The sequence below is a fragment of the Hippichthys cyanospilos genome, chromosome 1 (assembly GCF_059441005.1).
Source record: "Hippichthys cyanospilos isolate Australia breed blue-spotted pipefish chromosome 1, RoL_Hcya_1.0, whole genome shotgun sequence".
Classification (NCBI taxonomy): domain Eukaryota; kingdom Metazoa; phylum Chordata; class Actinopteri; order Syngnathiformes; family Syngnathidae; genus Hippichthys; species Hippichthys cyanospilos.
Window position 1 is genome coordinate 5,373,234 of NC_142369.1, and position 17,832 is coordinate 5,391,065.

The 17,832-nt window shown below is 46.9% G+C and overlaps 2 protein-coding genes and 1 non-coding gene across 5 annotated transcripts in view; all 3 read left to right on the forward strand.

Moving 5' to 3' along the window:
* The first annotated feature begins 1,749 nt into the window (after positions 1-1,749).
* rps4x (ribosomal protein S4 X-linked) lies at positions 1,750-6,098 on the forward strand. Its single transcript, XM_088425152.1, has 7 exons — positions 1,750-1,809; positions 2,938-3,015; positions 3,090-3,270; positions 4,236-4,333; positions 4,407-4,578; positions 4,659-4,816; positions 5,944-6,098. Exons 1-7 carry the CDS (start codon positions 1,807-1,809, stop codon positions 6,043-6,045), a joined length of 792 nt encoding a protein of 263 aa, XP_088281278.1. The 5' UTR covers positions 1,750-1,806; the 3' UTR covers positions 6,046-6,098.
* Positions 4,849-4,919, forward strand: LOC148428774 (small nucleolar RNA SNORD61). The gene has a single exon (XR_015867977.1). It is a non-coding gene; the product is annotated as a small nucleolar RNA SNORD61 (small nucleolar RNA).
* Positions 6,099-6,338: 240 nt separating the features above from the next.
* Positions 6,339-17,832, forward strand: part of nhsl2 (NHS-like 2) — a 28,259-nt gene continuing 16,765 nt past the window's right edge. Inside the window, exon 1 of one of the 3 annotated variants that reach the window (XM_088424898.1) lies at positions 6,339-7,432. In XM_088424898.1, coding sequence (XP_088281024.1) covers positions 7,159-7,432 — 274 coding nt within the window. In that variant the 5' untranslated portion in view covers positions 6,339-7,158. Of the gene's footprint in view, positions 7,433-15,589; positions 15,777-17,832 lie in introns of those variants that run through there. The other 2 variants (XM_088424749.1, XM_088424821.1) reach the window with 2 other exon arrangements.

The following is a 17,832-nucleotide window of genomic DNA, read 5'->3' on the forward strand; positions in this document are numbered from 1 at the left end:
TATTTCCGCCGTAACCTCGCTCGGGTCTTTAACTAGAAGAGAACGCTCGGAAGAGGAGCACTTCCTGATGAGCTGTAAATATCTACTAAACCGGAACAAAATATTACAACCCCGAAGGAAATATTTATATGCTGTAATAGCTTGAAGAGTACACACAACAAGTTGATACAAGTAGTTTTGAAAAGCGAATATAAGGAAAGGTAACCTTTTTCGCAGTTCTACTACAACGTAGTAAAATGCATCGTGCATGCTGCCCTCTAGTGGCCTGAATAAGGAAACCATTGCGTGAGACCCCTACCCGATGAATGATAGAAGGCAGCTAGCTAATTATTGTGCACAACGAAGCCCTTAAACTCAGAAGCGAGCGGCTCATTCTTCCTTTCTTCTACGCAATTCACTCCTCACGTTGCCTCCTTGTTTCAACTATTTCTCGGACTCGCACGTTGGTTCAGCTCGCTCGCTTCCTTTATTGAAAATAATGCTGTAACAAGCTTAACGAACACAAGCTGAAGTTAGCTGCACATGCTACTAACAGCCACCTATATATATATATTTTTTTTTTCCCAAATCACGTTAGAAACAATGTTTTGGAAAGCAATCTAAAACGTTGTGAAATCTTGCACAGACTTTGCCATTGAAAGTGCCACCCTCACCTGGTGGTGTGTATGTGCAATTACACTTCACACGGCAAAAGCACAGCCTGTTCCCCAGGACCCACCGCCTACTATTTGACAATGAAAGGCATGTGTGTGGCCACACTGTAGCGACGCTCTCGCTTTTGTCATTCCAAGACAAAAATGAAAGTGGGGTGTCGTTGCTTTGTCGGCACAGGTGATGAGTAGATCGTGATGAAGGATCTGTGGTCTTCCTCCGCTGCTATTTTATCATGTTGACTATTTGCGAAAGGTCTTCCTTTTTCTATCATAGACAAAAAGCTGGCATTTCCACAGGGAAACTTTTTTCTTCCACGGTATTCACTTGCTACTTGCAGCCATCTGTTGCGTGACCTGTGTACTGGAGCCTATCCCAGCGATCTTGGGGCCACAAGCGGGGTAAACCACGAACGGGTCAGCCAGTGGCAGCAGCTCATACTTGATGTCTATCATTTCACCTCATTTGTGTATTTTAAAGGCTTTAGTTTCTCGATATAAAAAAAAAAGCCTCCATTTTTTTTGTCCAGTCCAAGAAAAAAGAAAATAGATCAGACGTGAGTTTATTTGTCTTATAATTCCTCAAACAATTCCTACACCGTATACTTTTTTCAGACTCAAAACCTTCCCGATCAATGTTAAGTATTGCAAAATGTCCCCCCAATTTGGAACAAACCACATTTTTTTCTGCTTGGGGGAGTGTGAGTCAATTTGACGTTCAAGTAACTGCTTCCAATAGCCGCTGCCGCCTCGCACTCATTTGGTTACATCACATTGTCAGGCTTGATCGCTGATTTGGAAACGTCTTTCACAAAAACACGGAATCTGCATCACTAGATTTCAAATCAAAGAAATACAATGAGAATAAATTACACGTGTGGTCACTTATTCAAAAAAAGAGTTGAAGAGTGCAAACCCCTCAGTCTCTCCCGATATCGGCAACACATATCTATCTGTACTACAGTTCTGTTATACCGCCCACTATAAACCCAGGATAAAATACACATCACGTATTTATAATTTAATACACTTTTCGATATTAGTATACCTAAGCCGATTCACCCGTTTTGATATTTTTGTCCCTCCCGCTGTGCCGTAGACGCCTTTATGACTACATACCGGAAGTCAAGAGGTCCTTTCCGCTGCAGACTTCAACATGGTGGGTCCATTTTTTTTGTCGTTCATTTCGCAAATCATCGTTAAACATCCCATTCAGGCGTTGGTTATCCACAAACATTAACAGACGAGTTCAAAAAGAGACGCCTTACAATGTTGATGGTGTCTGTATTTCTGCTTAGGGACGACTCCATCGTTGTGGATTTGCACTTTGGATTGGCGTTAGCCTCGCGGCTGCTATGCTAGTCGGAAAATTGTGGTTTGAATGCGGCGTGCCTGTCGGCGTGTCAGTTTATTAAAACAAGCGAGGAGATGTTTTGTCGAGCTCCATGGAGGTGGTTCGTTGACCGGTGCGGGCCGCAACCGCCTTTGCTAAGTTCTGCGCTAGCGAAGCTAGCAATAATTGGAGAATACCCGTCAGTTTATATTTCGCACGTATTCACGACAGTAAGAATGGTTTATAAGTCATAAGAATCAACCAAAAGTAAAATGATCATCGTCAATGTTGTTAACATTTTGCACTCACAATTCCCCGGTACACATTTTTTTCAATGCGAATGAGAATTCATCCATTAAGCCTGCATAGATGTCAAACTGCAGTCCTCGTGGGCTGCTATCTTGCATGCTTTACGGGATTTTCTCTCCTAACACACCTCGTTTAAATGATTGGTTTATCAGCAAGGTCTATTGGGGTGTGAAAGTGATTCCAACTATTTCAGTCAAGTGTGTTTGAAGAAAAACACTGTAAACACTTAGGATAAACGATCCTCAAAAAACACACCGGGCAGCTCGCAACACTTGAGGACCCAATTCGGACACCTTTCTTCGAGGTAGCAGCAAACCACAAGGTCTTCTGTCCTGCATGTTTTCAAAGTCTCTCTGGAACACACCTGATTCAAATAATGAGCTCAACAGTGAGCGACGGAGGAGCGTCGTCGCGACCCTAGACAATTGAATCAGATGTGTCTCAGAGAGAAATTCGTGCAATTCAAAACTTGTGGACTGGATTTTGGCGCGTTTAGGAAAAAAATACTTCATAAATGACTTTTAACACTGCATGATTCTCATACTGATCAATCTGTAGCTCAGCAAATTACTAAATTTCATGCAGGGAACAGGCTCTGCTTGAGATGATTTTGCTCATGTTTTTTAATATTTTTTTGTCTCCCAGGCCAGAGGACCGAAGAAGCACCTGAAGCGCGTGGCTGCGCCCAAGCACTGGATGCTTGACAAACTCACCGGAGTTTTTGTAAGCACCGCTCGGCTCCGCTGCGTCCCCGCGCCTTGTGCTGCGGCTCCCGTAAAGGTGCCTTTGGTTTTCAGGCTCCACGTCCTTCCACGGGGCCGCACAAGCTGAGGGAGTGCCTGCCCCTCATCATTTTCCTGAGGAACCGCCTCAAGTACGCCCTGACCGGAGACGAGGTGAAGAAAATCTGCATGCAGCGCTTCATCAAGATTGACGGCAAGGTCCGCACCGATATCACCTACCCGACTGGATTCATGGGTGAGTTGAGTTGAGGTGTTGCTGATCTTTTCGTCCTCCATGATGCTCAGGATCGCTATCGGGCTTCTGCTGATGAGTTGATCGCTTGGATCGGGCGCGTGGGAGGCCGGGAACTTCAAAAACATGCATGGCCTCACCTCGCATCATGAAATACAATAGACTTCCAAGTCCATTTGGACATGGTTTGCATTGTTTCTTTTGCATTTCCGGGGCTATTTTAAATGCTGGGAAAGCCAGGAAAAAGAACCTTTTTGACATGCAGCGAAAGGAATTAAACTATTTTAAAATGGAGAAAAAAAAAAGAAGAAAAGTCTGCTTCAGTGATCGTCTTGGTGGTGAAATTAAAGTCCAGCATAAATGCAGCCACCCCCAAAATGTAAGCTCTCTTGTCATCGTTTTTCCACATATAGATTGTGTAGTCTGCAATCAAATTGAATTAAGGACTATTTCATTTTATGTAAAACTTGGATTAGCCAAGCATAAATTTAATTTAAATTTAAAGTGCGTGGTAGAAAAAAAGTTTAAAAACACTTTTACATTCAAAAATTCTCGAACAATCACGCAGAACTGACAATGTATATCATAAAACAACATCCACGGGTCATGGACAAAGTCAGTGGTTATTAGGTCAGATGTATATAGTTTGCAATTTATTGATTTTGTTTTTGTCCGTCCGTCTCTTGTTGCAACTCGACACCAACTGACCAGATAGTGGACCTGTAGTTTGCAACTGCTACCGTGTCTAAGATGATTATTTGGCATAAGTTATAAAGTAGGGGAAAAATGTCCCTAGCGTACCATCATGTTTGTGTTTTGTACAATGATTTTTAGAAACCCAATAAACTTTCATCATTTCAACGGCAGTAGTAGGCAAAAGTGGCTTGCCACACCCCCGCTGTTGCTGACTTCTGGCCTTTGGGGTTTGTGGACATTTATTTAACGTCTGCGTTATACGTTATGGGCAGATGTTATCAGCATCGAAAAGACGGGCGAGCACTTCCGCCTGATTTACGACGTGAAGGGCCGCTTCACCGTGCACCGCATCACCGCCGAGGAAGCCAAGGTAAGGAGGAGGCGCCGATGGCCCGCCGGTGTTGTTTTGGACCGTTTGTTGACTGCGCGCTGCGGCCGCGCAGTACAAGCTGTGCAAGGTGAGGAAAATCCTGGTCGGCACCAAGGGGATCCCCCACCTGGTGACGCACGACGCCCGGACCATCCGCTACCCCGACCCCCTCATCAAGGCCAACGACACGGTGCGCATCGACCTGGAGTCCGGCAAGATCACAGACTTCATCAAGTTTGACACGGGTAAGTCGCGGCGCCGGCGCGCGGGCCCCCTTGCTCTCGGGCCCCCCGTGCCTTCAGCTCATGGCGGCCCGGCCCCGCAGGTAACCTGTGCATGGTGATCGGAGGCGCCAACTTGGGGCGGATCGGCGTCATCACCAACAGGGAGCGCCACCCCGGCTCCTTCGACGTGGTGCACGTCAAGGACAGCACCGGCAACAGCTTCGCCACCAGGCTCTCCAACATCTTTGTCATCGGCAAGGTGAGCCGAGCGCCCCCGCTGCCGGAGGGGGAGCAGTGATGACTTTGTGATTTTGATTAGCAATGAAAAAACATTGCCTGATCCTCTAAGAAGTTCTGAGCTCCTCGGTTGCGGTCACCCCCATCACTCAAGATCCGTTCTTACCGCTCCCACAAACACACTTCAACTATGAACTATTTGTTAGTGCGACTTGGCTATGTGGCCAGCACGCAAACAAGCAAAGTTAAGGTAGTCGAAAGGGATTCTAGGCATTTTTACGAGTAAAAAGCTCAGATTTTGCCAAGAGTTAGCTTGACTTTTTCCACGCGCAACGAAAACCGTTTAAAGCATATTCTTCACAGCCCGTCGAGCGAACGCGCCCTGGGCTCCGTAACGGCCAATCGCGGCACGCCTCAATGACCTAACTCTGAAAGCGGGCCTGCTACGATCGGTTGTGTCCCGAGCCTCGTGCGCGCGTTGTCGTTTTCGGTCGACGGCAAAATGTGCTCGAAGCTTTGCATTGCGCGTGAAAGATAACGAGCAAATTTATGATGGCCAGTACTGTGATTTTTTTTTGGGGGGGGGGGTGAAATTGGCCAAATGCATTTAGTGTCCAGCTCCAAAAGTGTACGTGCAAACACAAATACTTGGATGGACCGCATTGTGTAGGTCCACTCGCTTAATGTTGACGCACATGGTCAAATGGCGCACGGATGTTGGAGTCCTTCCTTGCAACAATTATCGGGGGCGATATGTCTACTCTTTGGGCGGGGCAATTGTCTCCACTGTTGTTATCGAGGCCTTTCCACCCTATTCTTCAAAATAGCAGTTCCCACCGACACGACTATCAGGTTTTCTGGTACCTTTTGCGTCGAAGCGCGCACTTGCCAAGTGCAAGCTCAGATACAGCACTTCAGAGGCCATTCATTGATTGGTCTAAGTTTGCGAAAACCAAGAAGCAACTTTGGCTTCCTGTTATGGACTTGAAGCCTCCTATGGTCTTGTGGTTTTTGAAAGCGCCCGCAATCCACGCACCGAACGACACCTCGCCTCGCCTGGCGGCTAATTGCTGAAGCCCGCGTCTGACAACGTTGCTGAGAAATGAGCGCGTGCGCCTTTTCCGTCCTTAAAATGTCTCCGGTTTCCAGGGCAACAAGCCGTGGGTGTCCTTGCCCAGAGGGAAAGGAATCCGCTTGACCATCGCCGAGGAGAGGGACAAGAGGCTGGCCGCCAAGCAAAGCAGCAGTTAAAGTGGCGACCCCCCCCACCTTTCGCAATAAAACGACTTGACTTACAAAAGCTATTGGATTGTTTGTTTTCCATCCATTGCACGCTTTCCTCCTCGCGGGCTTTCGGGCCCACCGCCGCCGCGCCATCTGTCCACTGCGACGGGCCGGCGTGACTTCCTGTTGGAGCTCCGCCTCTCCAACTGCGCGAGCGGCACCTTTCCAATGTTGAAGACAGCAGCACATGCAGATTTTACTGTCCTGGACAACAACAACAAAAAAATCATTTGAGCTGCAAGTGGTGTGATGTTTCCTGGCTTACTTTAAAAATAGAAAGTCAAAGTGATCCAAAATCTCGGTTCATCATCTCTGCATCAGACAACTGCCGCCATCATCAAGAAAGGTAGCATGATTTGACAGCTCTTGCAGGGTGCCCCCGCCCCCAAAAAAAGGCACCCTGCGAAGTACCTCAACTTAGTTCTCCACAGTAGATTTGTGCTCTCTGGACTGGTCGTGGACAGAGGAAAGGATCTCAAGTCCAGCCAGGTTGCCCTCGAAGAGATGAGGTGAGGAGCCTGTTGATGTTGAAATTCTCGGCTGCTCCACTGAACGAAAACATGGAGGTGGGCCCAGTCCATGTCTGGGAGGGGTTCCCGAAGGGGGCCCAAGGGGTGCGTTGACGACCAGATGTGGGGATTTTCAAGAAAGAATGGGCGGGCTTCACCGCGCAAATATGCGAAGGTTGGCCCAAATCTGCGACGTTTGACTCGGGCTCGGTTGGATGCATACCTCCCGAGCGGGGGCCTCGCTTGTCGGCAGGTTTGCAACGGAAGACGACTCATCCGAATTGTGTTTTATGCGCTTGGGAGCCGCCATACGCCTTCGAGTGTCGAAGGAGAGCGCGCCGTTGGAACGGTGGAGAGCGTCGGCGAGTTTGCGCAAGGACTCGACCGGAAGCGGGTGGCCTCCCAAGCTTTACTTTTGGAAGGACGGCGGAACTCGCATACTCGAACGAGAGCATCTGCTTGGGGCTCTGGGAGGAGGAGAGCATCGGACGGCGCCTCGACATGAGGACGCGCGCCGAGACGAGCTGACTTTTATTTCTTTCTCTTTTTTTTTTTTTTTCGCGCTTCCGGGATGCCTTTCTGCAAGCGCGCGGTTCTGCCGAGGGACTTGTGCAAGCAGCGCTCGAGGACGTCGCCGGGCCCGGGACCGTTCTCGGACCTGTCCGACGTGTGCGCCTTCACGCTGGGCTCTGTGCTCCGGCAACTCTCCGAGCTGTCGCGCCACTCGCTGGGCGTCGTGCAGGAGCTGGAGGGCGAGCTGGCGTCCGTGTGCCGAAGATCCGGCGCGCTGGAGGGAAGACTGGGCAGGGTGGTCCGGATGCTCGGCGACGGCCGCGAGCACGCAGGTAACGTGGAGCAACTCCGGGAACAAGTTGGAAGTTTACTTCGAGCGCGACAATTTGCAAACTCGACAGACGGGAAACGCCAGTCGCACCGGAGAGAGATTCAATTGGCGTCCTTATGCATTCCGTTTTATTTATTTATTTATTTTTTTTGGGGGGGGGGGGTTACAAGTTTCTTGCTCTGTTGAGGCTCTCTTAGGTTTTATATGGTGCACCTGCAAGTGCGCCCATCACATCACGCCTTTGCGTACCCGCCTTACAAAGTCTGCCTTGCGGAGAGGCCAGATCAAAAAAAAAAAGAAAAATCAAACACCTCTCAACAACAAGTAAAAGTGAAATTCGCAGAGTATATCGGGCACAAAAACAGTGTGTCTGCTCCGAGGTATGTCGGAACGAAAGTGCCGATATTCAATCAATAAATGTACCATTCAAAATTAAACGAAAGTGCCATAGTTTATTCAATGTTTCATCAATGAATTCAATGTTCTATTAAATTAACGAAACATTTATTTAATTTTTGACATTTCTAATGAAACGTTTAATTAATGGAACACTTATATAGTTAATGACACTTTTAATTCATGACAATCGATTCATGAAACGTTTACCTAGTTGACACACCGTTGCAGCGTTTCATAAATGTACTTATCTCCGTCAACCTCATTTAATTTTTTATGACATTTCTTATTAATTTAACTAAAAACACTTTTAATTAAATGAAACATTTATTTGGTGAATGACATACTGTTGCCGCGTTTCATGCATGTGTTTCTTTTTAAATATTATTTATCTATTTATTTAAATCTTATTTCGCATTTAATTAATAATCAAACATTTGTTTAAATAATGACACTTCAAACATTTAATTGACGATATTTTTCATTAATTAATGAAACACTTATTTAATGAATGACATTTTTAATTCATGGATGTCACTTTAATGAATTAATGAAACATTTATTAAATGAATGACATACTGTTACGGCATTTCAAGCATTTAGTTTAGCTGTCAACCTTGCATGTCAACGTTTGATGGGCGGGTCCTAACACCTGATTGGTTGCGATGCTCTTTCTTGTTCGCGTCAGGCAATCAGGCGTTAGGACCCGCTTTGCTATGAAGAGCACGCTAACCAATCAGGTTACACACAATGATGTTATTGCAGTTGAAAACTTTGACGGGAGACTAAATGACAGATCAACTAAATGCAAAAAACAAGTGTGTCATTCATTAAAAGTGTCATTAATGTAAATAAACTTTCTTTGATGAATTAACAACACTTTTATTTACTTATTTAATAGTACATTTATTTATTGAATTTTGGTGCTTTCGGTCCTCTTTAACAAGGGGGCTAATGTTCCCAAATCAAATTTACCCATGGAAGAGAGTTAAGAAAGAAATTCAAGGATTTGTTAAAAGGAGGCGTGCAATTTGCATTGTTTATTTTGTAAACTTCAGTAACAAATGCACTTGTTGTCAAATCGAATTCATCTGTGAATAAAAAGGACACTTATAACTTGGGGGCAGACCTGGCAGACCCCAAAATATCGTGAGGGTCTACAGGGAACGTCTGGCAGAATGTATACTTCGAAGACCTCAATTCCACCGACTAATCTTCCTCTGAGGAAGAAGAGTCCGGAAACTCCGAGGTGGGCTCTCCCATCTCTGGGGCTGAAGTTACAAAGGTGGTGCAAAAACTCCTTGGTGTTGAGGCCTCGGTGGTGGATGACATCCTTCCTACAGGCTCTGGCTCTTGTAGGGCTGTCCTGGCTGACACACCTCTGCAACATCGTGGGGAACACCTCTGGATGGGAAGACTGGGGTGGTGGTCCCAGAATTTCTAGGCGCAGCCGAAACGTTGAGGGGGTCCGGTTTGGGCGGGTCTCAGCATTGCACCTCTGCTTTTTGCGGATGATGTGGTGCCGTTGGCTTCCTCAGGCCGTGACCTCTCGCTGGAGTAGTTCGCTGCCCAGTGTGAAGCACCCGAGATGAAGAACGGCACCTCCAAATCAGTCTGAAAAGCGTGGCGAACTCTCTCCGGGTCGGGGGTGAGGTCCTGCCACGTGTGGTGGACTTCAAGTAGGTCTTGTTCATGAGTGAGGGTTGGACAGAATGGGAGATGGACAGGCAGATCTCTGCCGCGGCGAAAAAAGAGCTGAGCTCTCGATCTACCGGTGGATCTGCGTTCCTGCCCTCACCTATGGTCACGAGCTGCGGGTCGTGACCGAAAGAACCAGATACGAGCGGATCATATGAGTTGTGTCTGGGATCTCCCCTCAGAGATAGGAGGAGAAGCTCAGGGTTGAACCGCTAGTGGTCCGCATTGAGAGGAGCCAGTTGAGGTGGTTCGGGCATTTTGCACGGATGTCCAGGACGCCTCCCAAGTTAGGTGTTCTGGGAGGAGACCCCGGGATGACCCGGGACACGCGAGTGGGACTATGCCTCTCGGTTGACCAGGGAATTTCTGGGGATCCTCCCGGAGTAGCCAAACGAAGTGGCTAAGGAGAAGGATATCTGGGCTTCCCCGCTCAAGCTGCTGCCTTCGCGACCCCACCCCAGAATATAGCGGTAGGAGATGGATGGATGGACATTCCATTTTTATATTATAAATAAATATTTCCTTGGAAAATGTGCTTTCTAAAAAGGGCCCCTGGACTAAAGAAAAGAAAATGGACCCGCTTGGCCCTCTAAACCAATGGAGAAACGCAAGTTATGCATAGGACAGTTTGCCAAGAAGAAGGCCGGACGATGTTTGGAGCTCCGCCGTCGGCCCAGAGCTCGGGTTCCTGTCCGACTAATAGAAAGTCCCCCAAAGTGAGTCCAGATGTAGCGCTGGAAAGAGGAGAGGCGGATGAAAGAAAACATGGGGCGAGCCCAGCGGTCCTTCCAAGTGGCGGGCGCCGACCTTGACGCTTTTCGCGCCCTTCCTCCTCTCCAGCGCGCTGTCCAAACTCCAAAGCGAGCCGGCGCCGCGCGTGGGCCGCACCGACGTGGGCGCCGCATGCATCGGCTTAAATAGTCCGTCCGTGGCCTTGACATCATCCAGCCGGCGCCTACTCGTGTCTAAACAAAGACGCATCGCCCGTGACATAACGTTTGACGCACACACACACACACACACACACACACACACACACACACACACACACACACACACACAATGATGTTATTGCAGTTGCCTGCATAACAAATCTTCCCTTAACATACTCACTAGAGTGCCTCGTTGTTGGCTGTAGGTTTATGCACATGACTCAAAGAATAACAATAGACTGAGGAGGAGGACTGGCGTGGCTGCTGCAGAGCGCCTTGTTGTTGGCTGTGAGTGCACGCACAAGACGCAGGGAGATTTTTTTGGGGGGGGGGCAATTTGATGGGCAGCGTAGAGCAGAGGTCCCCGAACGCCAGTCCGCGGGCCGCACGGGTGGCACTCAAATAATGTTTTGGAACTGATTGAGTTTATCCTCTATTTTTGATTCATTTGTGCTTTGTTTGGCTTGCTCTTTGTTTTTTGGCGCCGCCTCTGGCCGCTGTTATATTACATTTTGTAGGAAGGAAGGACAGTGTGCAGTGTTGCCTTTTTTGGTGTATCGTTAATAGTGAGCTCATATTTTATGTGCACTTTATATTTGCCATTCACACCCTCACCCCCCAGTCCACAGTAAAAATCTCAAGCGTTGACTGGTCCGTGGGTTGAAGACCCCAGTTGTAGAGCGCCTTATCGTTGGCTGTGAGCGCATGCAAGTGAAGCAGAGAAAAACACTTGAGCGAGGCATGTTTTTTTATTTTTTCAAGTTCAACTTGACGGGCAGCATGGAGACAGGGGCTTCATGCTAGCATAGCTGCTGTAGAACGCCTTGTTGTAGTGCCTGCTTGAAAAGAGGACAAAAAATAATTTTGTTGTATGACTGCATTTTTCCATGCAGTTTTTTTTAACGAGTTTGCATTTTTTTGTTTGCTCATATTTTGTTTTGTTTTTTGCACTTGTAAGTATGCTCATGTTGATCTTTTGCTGCGTTTTATTATGCGTTTGCATTTTTCTTTTTGAAAGTTGGCCTCATTGCATTGTTTTTATAGAAACTAAACAAAACTAATCGAAAGCAGCACGGCCGCTGTAAGAAGTATGACAAAGTTTTTGTGAAACTGCAAACAAAAAAAATGTCAGAGGTAGAGCGTGTGTGTGCGTGCGTGTGTGTGTTGTGGTGTTCCTGCTGCGAGCATGTGAAGAATGTGAAGAGGAAGCGAACGGTTTGCGCGCCCGGACAGAATTTGGCCTAGACGCGATTTTTCGGGCCTCCGTTGTTCGGGTCGTGTCGGCCGGTTCCTCCCGCTCGTGCCGACGGAAGGTCCCGTGAATGCCCGTCGTCCGCTTCCCACTCTGGTGTCATCTTCCCCTGGAGGGGACCCCTCCTCTTTTGTCTGGCGCCTGCTTTTCCCACGGCCCCTGAATGCAACTACAGTCGTGGCATGCTTCTTTTCAGACTACTTGTGCGGATAATGAGCACTATTGGGCTTTTTTTTTTTAATTATGATGTTGAAGTGAGTTGAAGAGCTTCAATGTACTTTTTCCCGGCATTGGCTTTTCCTACTGCCACTGAACGCAGCTGCAGCAGTGGTCTTCGAATTGGCACGCTTCTTTTCTGATGACTTGTACGAAAGATGAGTGCTGTTCTTATTTCATGTTGATGGTGAAGTGAGTTGAGGTGCTTCCATTATTTTGCTACGCACGTTTTTCTCTCCGAGCCTTTTGATGGTGACCACCTGCGGTGATTAGTTAGAAGTAAAGAAAAAAACTTGTGAAGGAAAAAAGAGGCCACACTAACCAACTGGCAAGCACTGAGAGCACTGAGGCGGGAAACGTGCGCGTGCAAGCAACACGAGGACAAGTCATGAGGTTGCTGTTTCTATGATCTCATTGGGAGAAGACTCCCATGGCAATTGAAAGAAAGGGGGGGGGGGGGGGGGGGGGGGGCTTGGGTGGGGGTCCAGAGGAGGCCAATTGTCTTGAAAGCAGATGTTTTCCACATGATGCACGTTGGGGGCGTTACTCTTCAAGGCCCACGTGACCCGACCTCCCTAGCACCACCTGGTGGTAGCAAAAGACCGAATGGACGGGCGTGCTATGCTTTATGCGACGGCGAGAACCGGTGACGTCAGCATCCTAGCCAGTTCTATTTAAGGCCGGGCGGTGGCAGCAGAGGTCCGCTCATCATTCCAAATAGCAGCCATTCGAACATTTCAATGTCAACAGTGCACTTGCAGAAGAAAAGGAGCGATAGAGAGAGAGAGAGAGAGAGAGAGAGAGAGAGAGAGAGAGAGAGAAAACAGGCAAACAGGACATATGCTGGGCTGACGTCTCTAATTCAATTGTTTTCTTACAGGCGGCTCCGTGGCGCAGTGAATAGCACGTCCGCATCGCAGACCCGAGTTCAAATCCACCTTGCTCTGGCCTTCCAGTGTGCAGTTTGCATGTTCTCCCTGAGCCTGCATGGGTTCTCTTCCCCCCACACTTCAAAACATGCATGGCAGGTGAATTGGACATACTAAGTTATCCTCAGGTGTGATTGGATGCATGACTGCTTGTTCGTCTCTGTATGCCCTGCGATTGGCTGGCAGCCACTTCAGGGTGTCCCCCGCCTGCTGCCCGAAGCCAGCTGGGATAGGCACCAGCACCCTTGTGAGGATAAGCGGCTGTAGAAAAAGGATGATGCTTTTTCTTCCATTTACTTCCAAGGATCGGCTCAGGTTGTAGAGGGAGAGTGTCCTATTTATTCCATTTAGAACAGAGGTCCCCAACTGCCGGTCCCGGCCTGGTACAAACGGTATAAGGCCACTTAGGCCTTTCCCAAAATAATGATGTTTTGGATGGGATTTGGTTAGTTTTTTTCATTTGTGCTTTGTTTGGCTCATTTGTTGGCGCCGCCGCTGGCCGCTGTCAACATTACATTTTGTGGTGAGGGAGGACGGGGTGGCTTCACTTGAGAGCCGTCTGTTGAATGTGCCCCCCCCCCAAGTGTCTGTAAGTTGTACTTGATGTTGTCATTGATGATAATATGACCCAAATGAGTTTGTTTGACTGTAGATAACATGCTAGCTAACGTTAGCATCTTATACAGTGCTGCCTTGTACGCATTTCGCTCCTTAGCATTTACCCTCGTGCCAGGTATTCCCCTTTGCCTTTTCCTTTATTTCCCTTTGCTATATTTTAGCATTTGCAAAGGTTTTGCATTTGAAAAGTACTCATTTGCATCCAATGAACGTTTTGTATTGAAACAAAAAGCATTTGGATTTCATTTAAGATTGATTTAATCACCCGCTGTAAGATCTCAAGCGTTGATTGGTCCATGGTGATAAACAGGTCGGGGACCCCTGATGTAGAATATGATGAGCAGGAATACTCAGAGATGGCTGAAATGTGAGAAAAACTATCACGGGGCTTGTTTTGCTGAGCAATTAGCATTTTAGCACGGTTAAATGCTGCAACAAGTTGATTTGGCATGCCAGAGGCGCTTTAATATCCTATCCAATTGACAGTATCATAGAGTAATTCTTTTGCCCGCCACTAGAGAGCTCCCAGGGAGAAACACGCACCGCCTCCTCTCGTGTTGCATCCCGAAAATCTGCTTCCAGTTAGGCTCATGCAGGGAGAGGGAGGGGGTGCTGCATTCAATGTCCTCTTGCGTTTTGCAGCTTTTTCTGCGTCCGATGCGGCTGTGTTCTTTGGCGCTTCCCAAAGAACGGTTAAGTTCATGTCACGTGATCAGCGGCGCGTGCGGCGCCAGAGGATCGGGCCCCTCGTTCCGCACATAAGGAACGTGTCAGCGTTTGGAAAACTGGGAAATTTCCAATTGGAAGAGAGAGCCTTTTAGACGAGGTTCGATTTCACGCATGAGTTGAGCCGAAGGGGCGGAGCCACAATTTTTTCAGTGGCCTTGTGCCATGATCCAGGGGCGGCCCCTGACACTCTTTTGGCCACTCCCACACCTTGGGAAAACTTTTGGATTCTGTCATTTTCCTGCCATTTGCACATGCATGCAGGCTTCTCAAAGTGGGGTCCGCGGACCCCCGGGGGGCCGTGGCCTTATTGCAGGGAGCCCGTGATACAATTTGGGTTATGAATAAAAAATAAATATTTGTGCAGCGGCATCAATCCTATTCATACATGTGCAGGTAGAATTTATTAACACCCACCAAAAACTGAAAAATAGTTCAGTCTGTTGGTACAGGTGTTAATACATAAGAATGGATAGAAGTGATGTCACTGAACAATTTGAGTGATTGAAGGAAAAAAAATCATAAATGTCTTTTAATTATTATGCCTTTAAAAGCATTTACAAAATTAGGGGGGAAATACAATGTGTATAGTTTGAAAGTGTGCACAAGGTTAAAGAAAAACAACCATCCAGGAGACACTTTAGGATGTTGAAAGCAGTATTATGAGCAAACAGTGGGGTGGGCCCTCCGGGGGACTGCAAGGAACAGCCTTAAAATTAAACATTGAGGCTTAAACGTTCACATTTGTTAAACGTTTATGTTGTTTTTTTTCTGTTTATATTGAAAAAATGTTGAAAAATGGTATACTTCCACCTATTTTTACATAATAACCTTATTTACAGTCACTGCAACAAGTGAGGTGGGGTGGGGGGGCGGCAAAATGGTTTCTCTTCCCTTTCAAAAAAAAATTGAGTAGCACTGCTCTAATTGTATTTGCCAGTTTTTAATTTTGTGTGGATCTATTTATATTTCCAAATAAGCAACTATTGTAAATATGAAAAAAATCAAATCAAATAAACGCCATTGGTATATTACAGCTACGTGATGTACGCTTTTCAATCAAAGGGTTGTGATTTGAATGAATGTTTTACGTCATCACTTTCAAATGCGGATCATTATTTATCCATCTGCTTAATTTATTTGAATTTGAAAACATATATTTTTGAAAGTTATTAAAAGGCGCTGCAGGTGAAGTGTAGGTGATGAGCACGCGTCCCATAATGGGCGAGTTGTGGCTCCCCCTCCGCCCTCCCCCAACCCATCCGGCCGCCTCCTGATTGGCCGACGCCGGCCAGGCTCTTTTATCAATTGAGCTGCGGATGCCGGGACCCCGATTAGCCGGCAGCTCACGTAAGAAAGGCAAGACGCTTTTCTTTTTTTTTTTTTTTTTCTTTTGGCGGCACCCCGGCCTGCTCTTTCGGGGAGGGGGCGCAGATGTGACGGGCGCCCGCTGTCCTCATGCGCGCGTTACCGTCTGAGTCGCGCGCAGGAAGGCGTCCGTGATGTTCTGGGACCGCAAGAACGGCGCGGGCAGTCAGAGGCGGCCCAAGGGGAGACACAGACCCAAATCGGCAACAGGTTAGTTCGCTGGCGCTGGAGCTCGCGTCGCATTTGCATTCGGACCGACCACTTCTTTGGCGTGCTCGCGTCGCGCGAGAATGGAATGGAGCGGCCGTGCGTGCGCGTGCGCGCGCGCGCGGGAGGTGCCGGCCTTCGTCCTTCATCCGATATACGAGGACGCGCTTCGTCTTCACCTGGAAGACATTTCACCCCCCCCCCCCCCCCCCCCCCCCCCCCACTCCGGCAGCACAGGACACATGACACAACATGCCCATCATACTGCTACTGAGCATGTGTCCAAACTAGGGCGCGTGGGCCACTTGTGGAACGGTGGCCACACGTTTGGCCCACAATGTTACTTGAAATAAATCCTAATTTACATCACCTTTAACGCAGTTTTTTAACTCAATGCAGTGGGTTGTATTTTGATGTTTTTTTTAAGAATCCAGAAATGTAATCCCACACACTTAAGTATCGATTTAATACTTAAGAATCTGGGATTGAATGTCTGGACTCTTTTAAAAACGTGAAAATACATCAGTGCCATATACACACACACACACACACACATATATATATATATATATATATATATATATATATATATATATATATATATATATATATATATATACCGTATATGGTATGGCCAGCTGTGGGTGAAATTTCAGCTCCCAGGTGTTTTGGTTCTATGCTTTCCTTTGGATGTGAAATGCTTGGGCGTCTCGATCAAAAGAATGGGCAAAATACTGCACAAGGTAATCCTGTGACAGAAATGCTGCCTTTTCAAATGAAGAGCAAATGAACTGGAACATGAGACAATGTTTTGCTGAATTGTCTAATCGTGACTCTTTTGCAAAAAACTCGCATGCAGATATTTTGTTATAGGTGCCCCGATGCTCGTAGTGGTTAGTGAGACGAGACAGAATTGAAATGGATGATGTCAACATGGTCAAGTTTGTGCAAGTTTTCAAGTTTCTGTAGCCTGGCAACAACGAGGGTGAGCGGCCTCGTGAACAGTGATTTGAGGAGTTTCATTTCCACATAAGTAGTACTTGGCATTCATTTTGAGTGATGTTCAAATGAAGCTTTTGTGGGCTAATTGAGGCCTATCTCTTGGAAAATGGCTTCATTTTGGGAAGCTTTTGTAACAGCAAGTGACCTCTGCTGGCAAAAACATGCACTGCAGTTGATTGGGGAAAATCCTTCCTTTGAAATGCACACACCAACGCTGGTGGAATCCTCTGACGAGATAAAGATGAATTAACCACAAATTAAGATTTTTAGATGATTTATTGTTTGCTTTTACATTGATGTGTTTACATGGCAGTTACTCTCTTCAAAAACATTGTGACGGAGCAATTTATCATTGAAATGAATGATTTTCAAACAATATATGGATTTGGGGGTCATAAGCTACGCTCTTAAGCCCGTCAGTCCAATTTCATCAAATAATTTAGGAATAACGAATTAAATGATGAATTTTGTTCCATTGTCAAATTTCGACTTGAATTGACAAATAGTGCAACTTGATGATGATTTTTATTTTTTACCCCTGCAGCTGTTTCATACCATTCAACAGCTCGTGGCAAAATGGCCGCTCGCTCTGTGCAATATTAACTCATTCAATCCGAAAGGCAAATCTTTGTTTTTTTGTTTTTGTTTTTTTTCTAAAAGGTATTCATATTAATTTTGATCATCCTTTTCACTGGCCGATGAAGGGTTGAAGTTTGACCCATACTAAATTAATGAATTGGTTTCTTTAAGCATTTAAATACAGTACTCAGTACTCGATCAGTACTCGATCAATCGATCACATGAGGTGCAAAGGATTTGTTTTTGTTTTTTTTACTCGAGGACTTTGAAGGCGGCAGGGGGTTGGCATACTGGCAGTACATCTTGCTGTGCTGCAGAGGGCGCTGCCCCAGTGGTCTCTTCTCCACACAGCCTGGAGCCAATGCGCATGCGCTGTGCCTGTGCCACTGAGGCAGCAAACGACAACTTCCTCTTCTCCTCCTTCCTCTTCTCCTCCTTCCTCTCCTCCTCCTTCCTTCCTTGCTGCCTTGCGTACTTC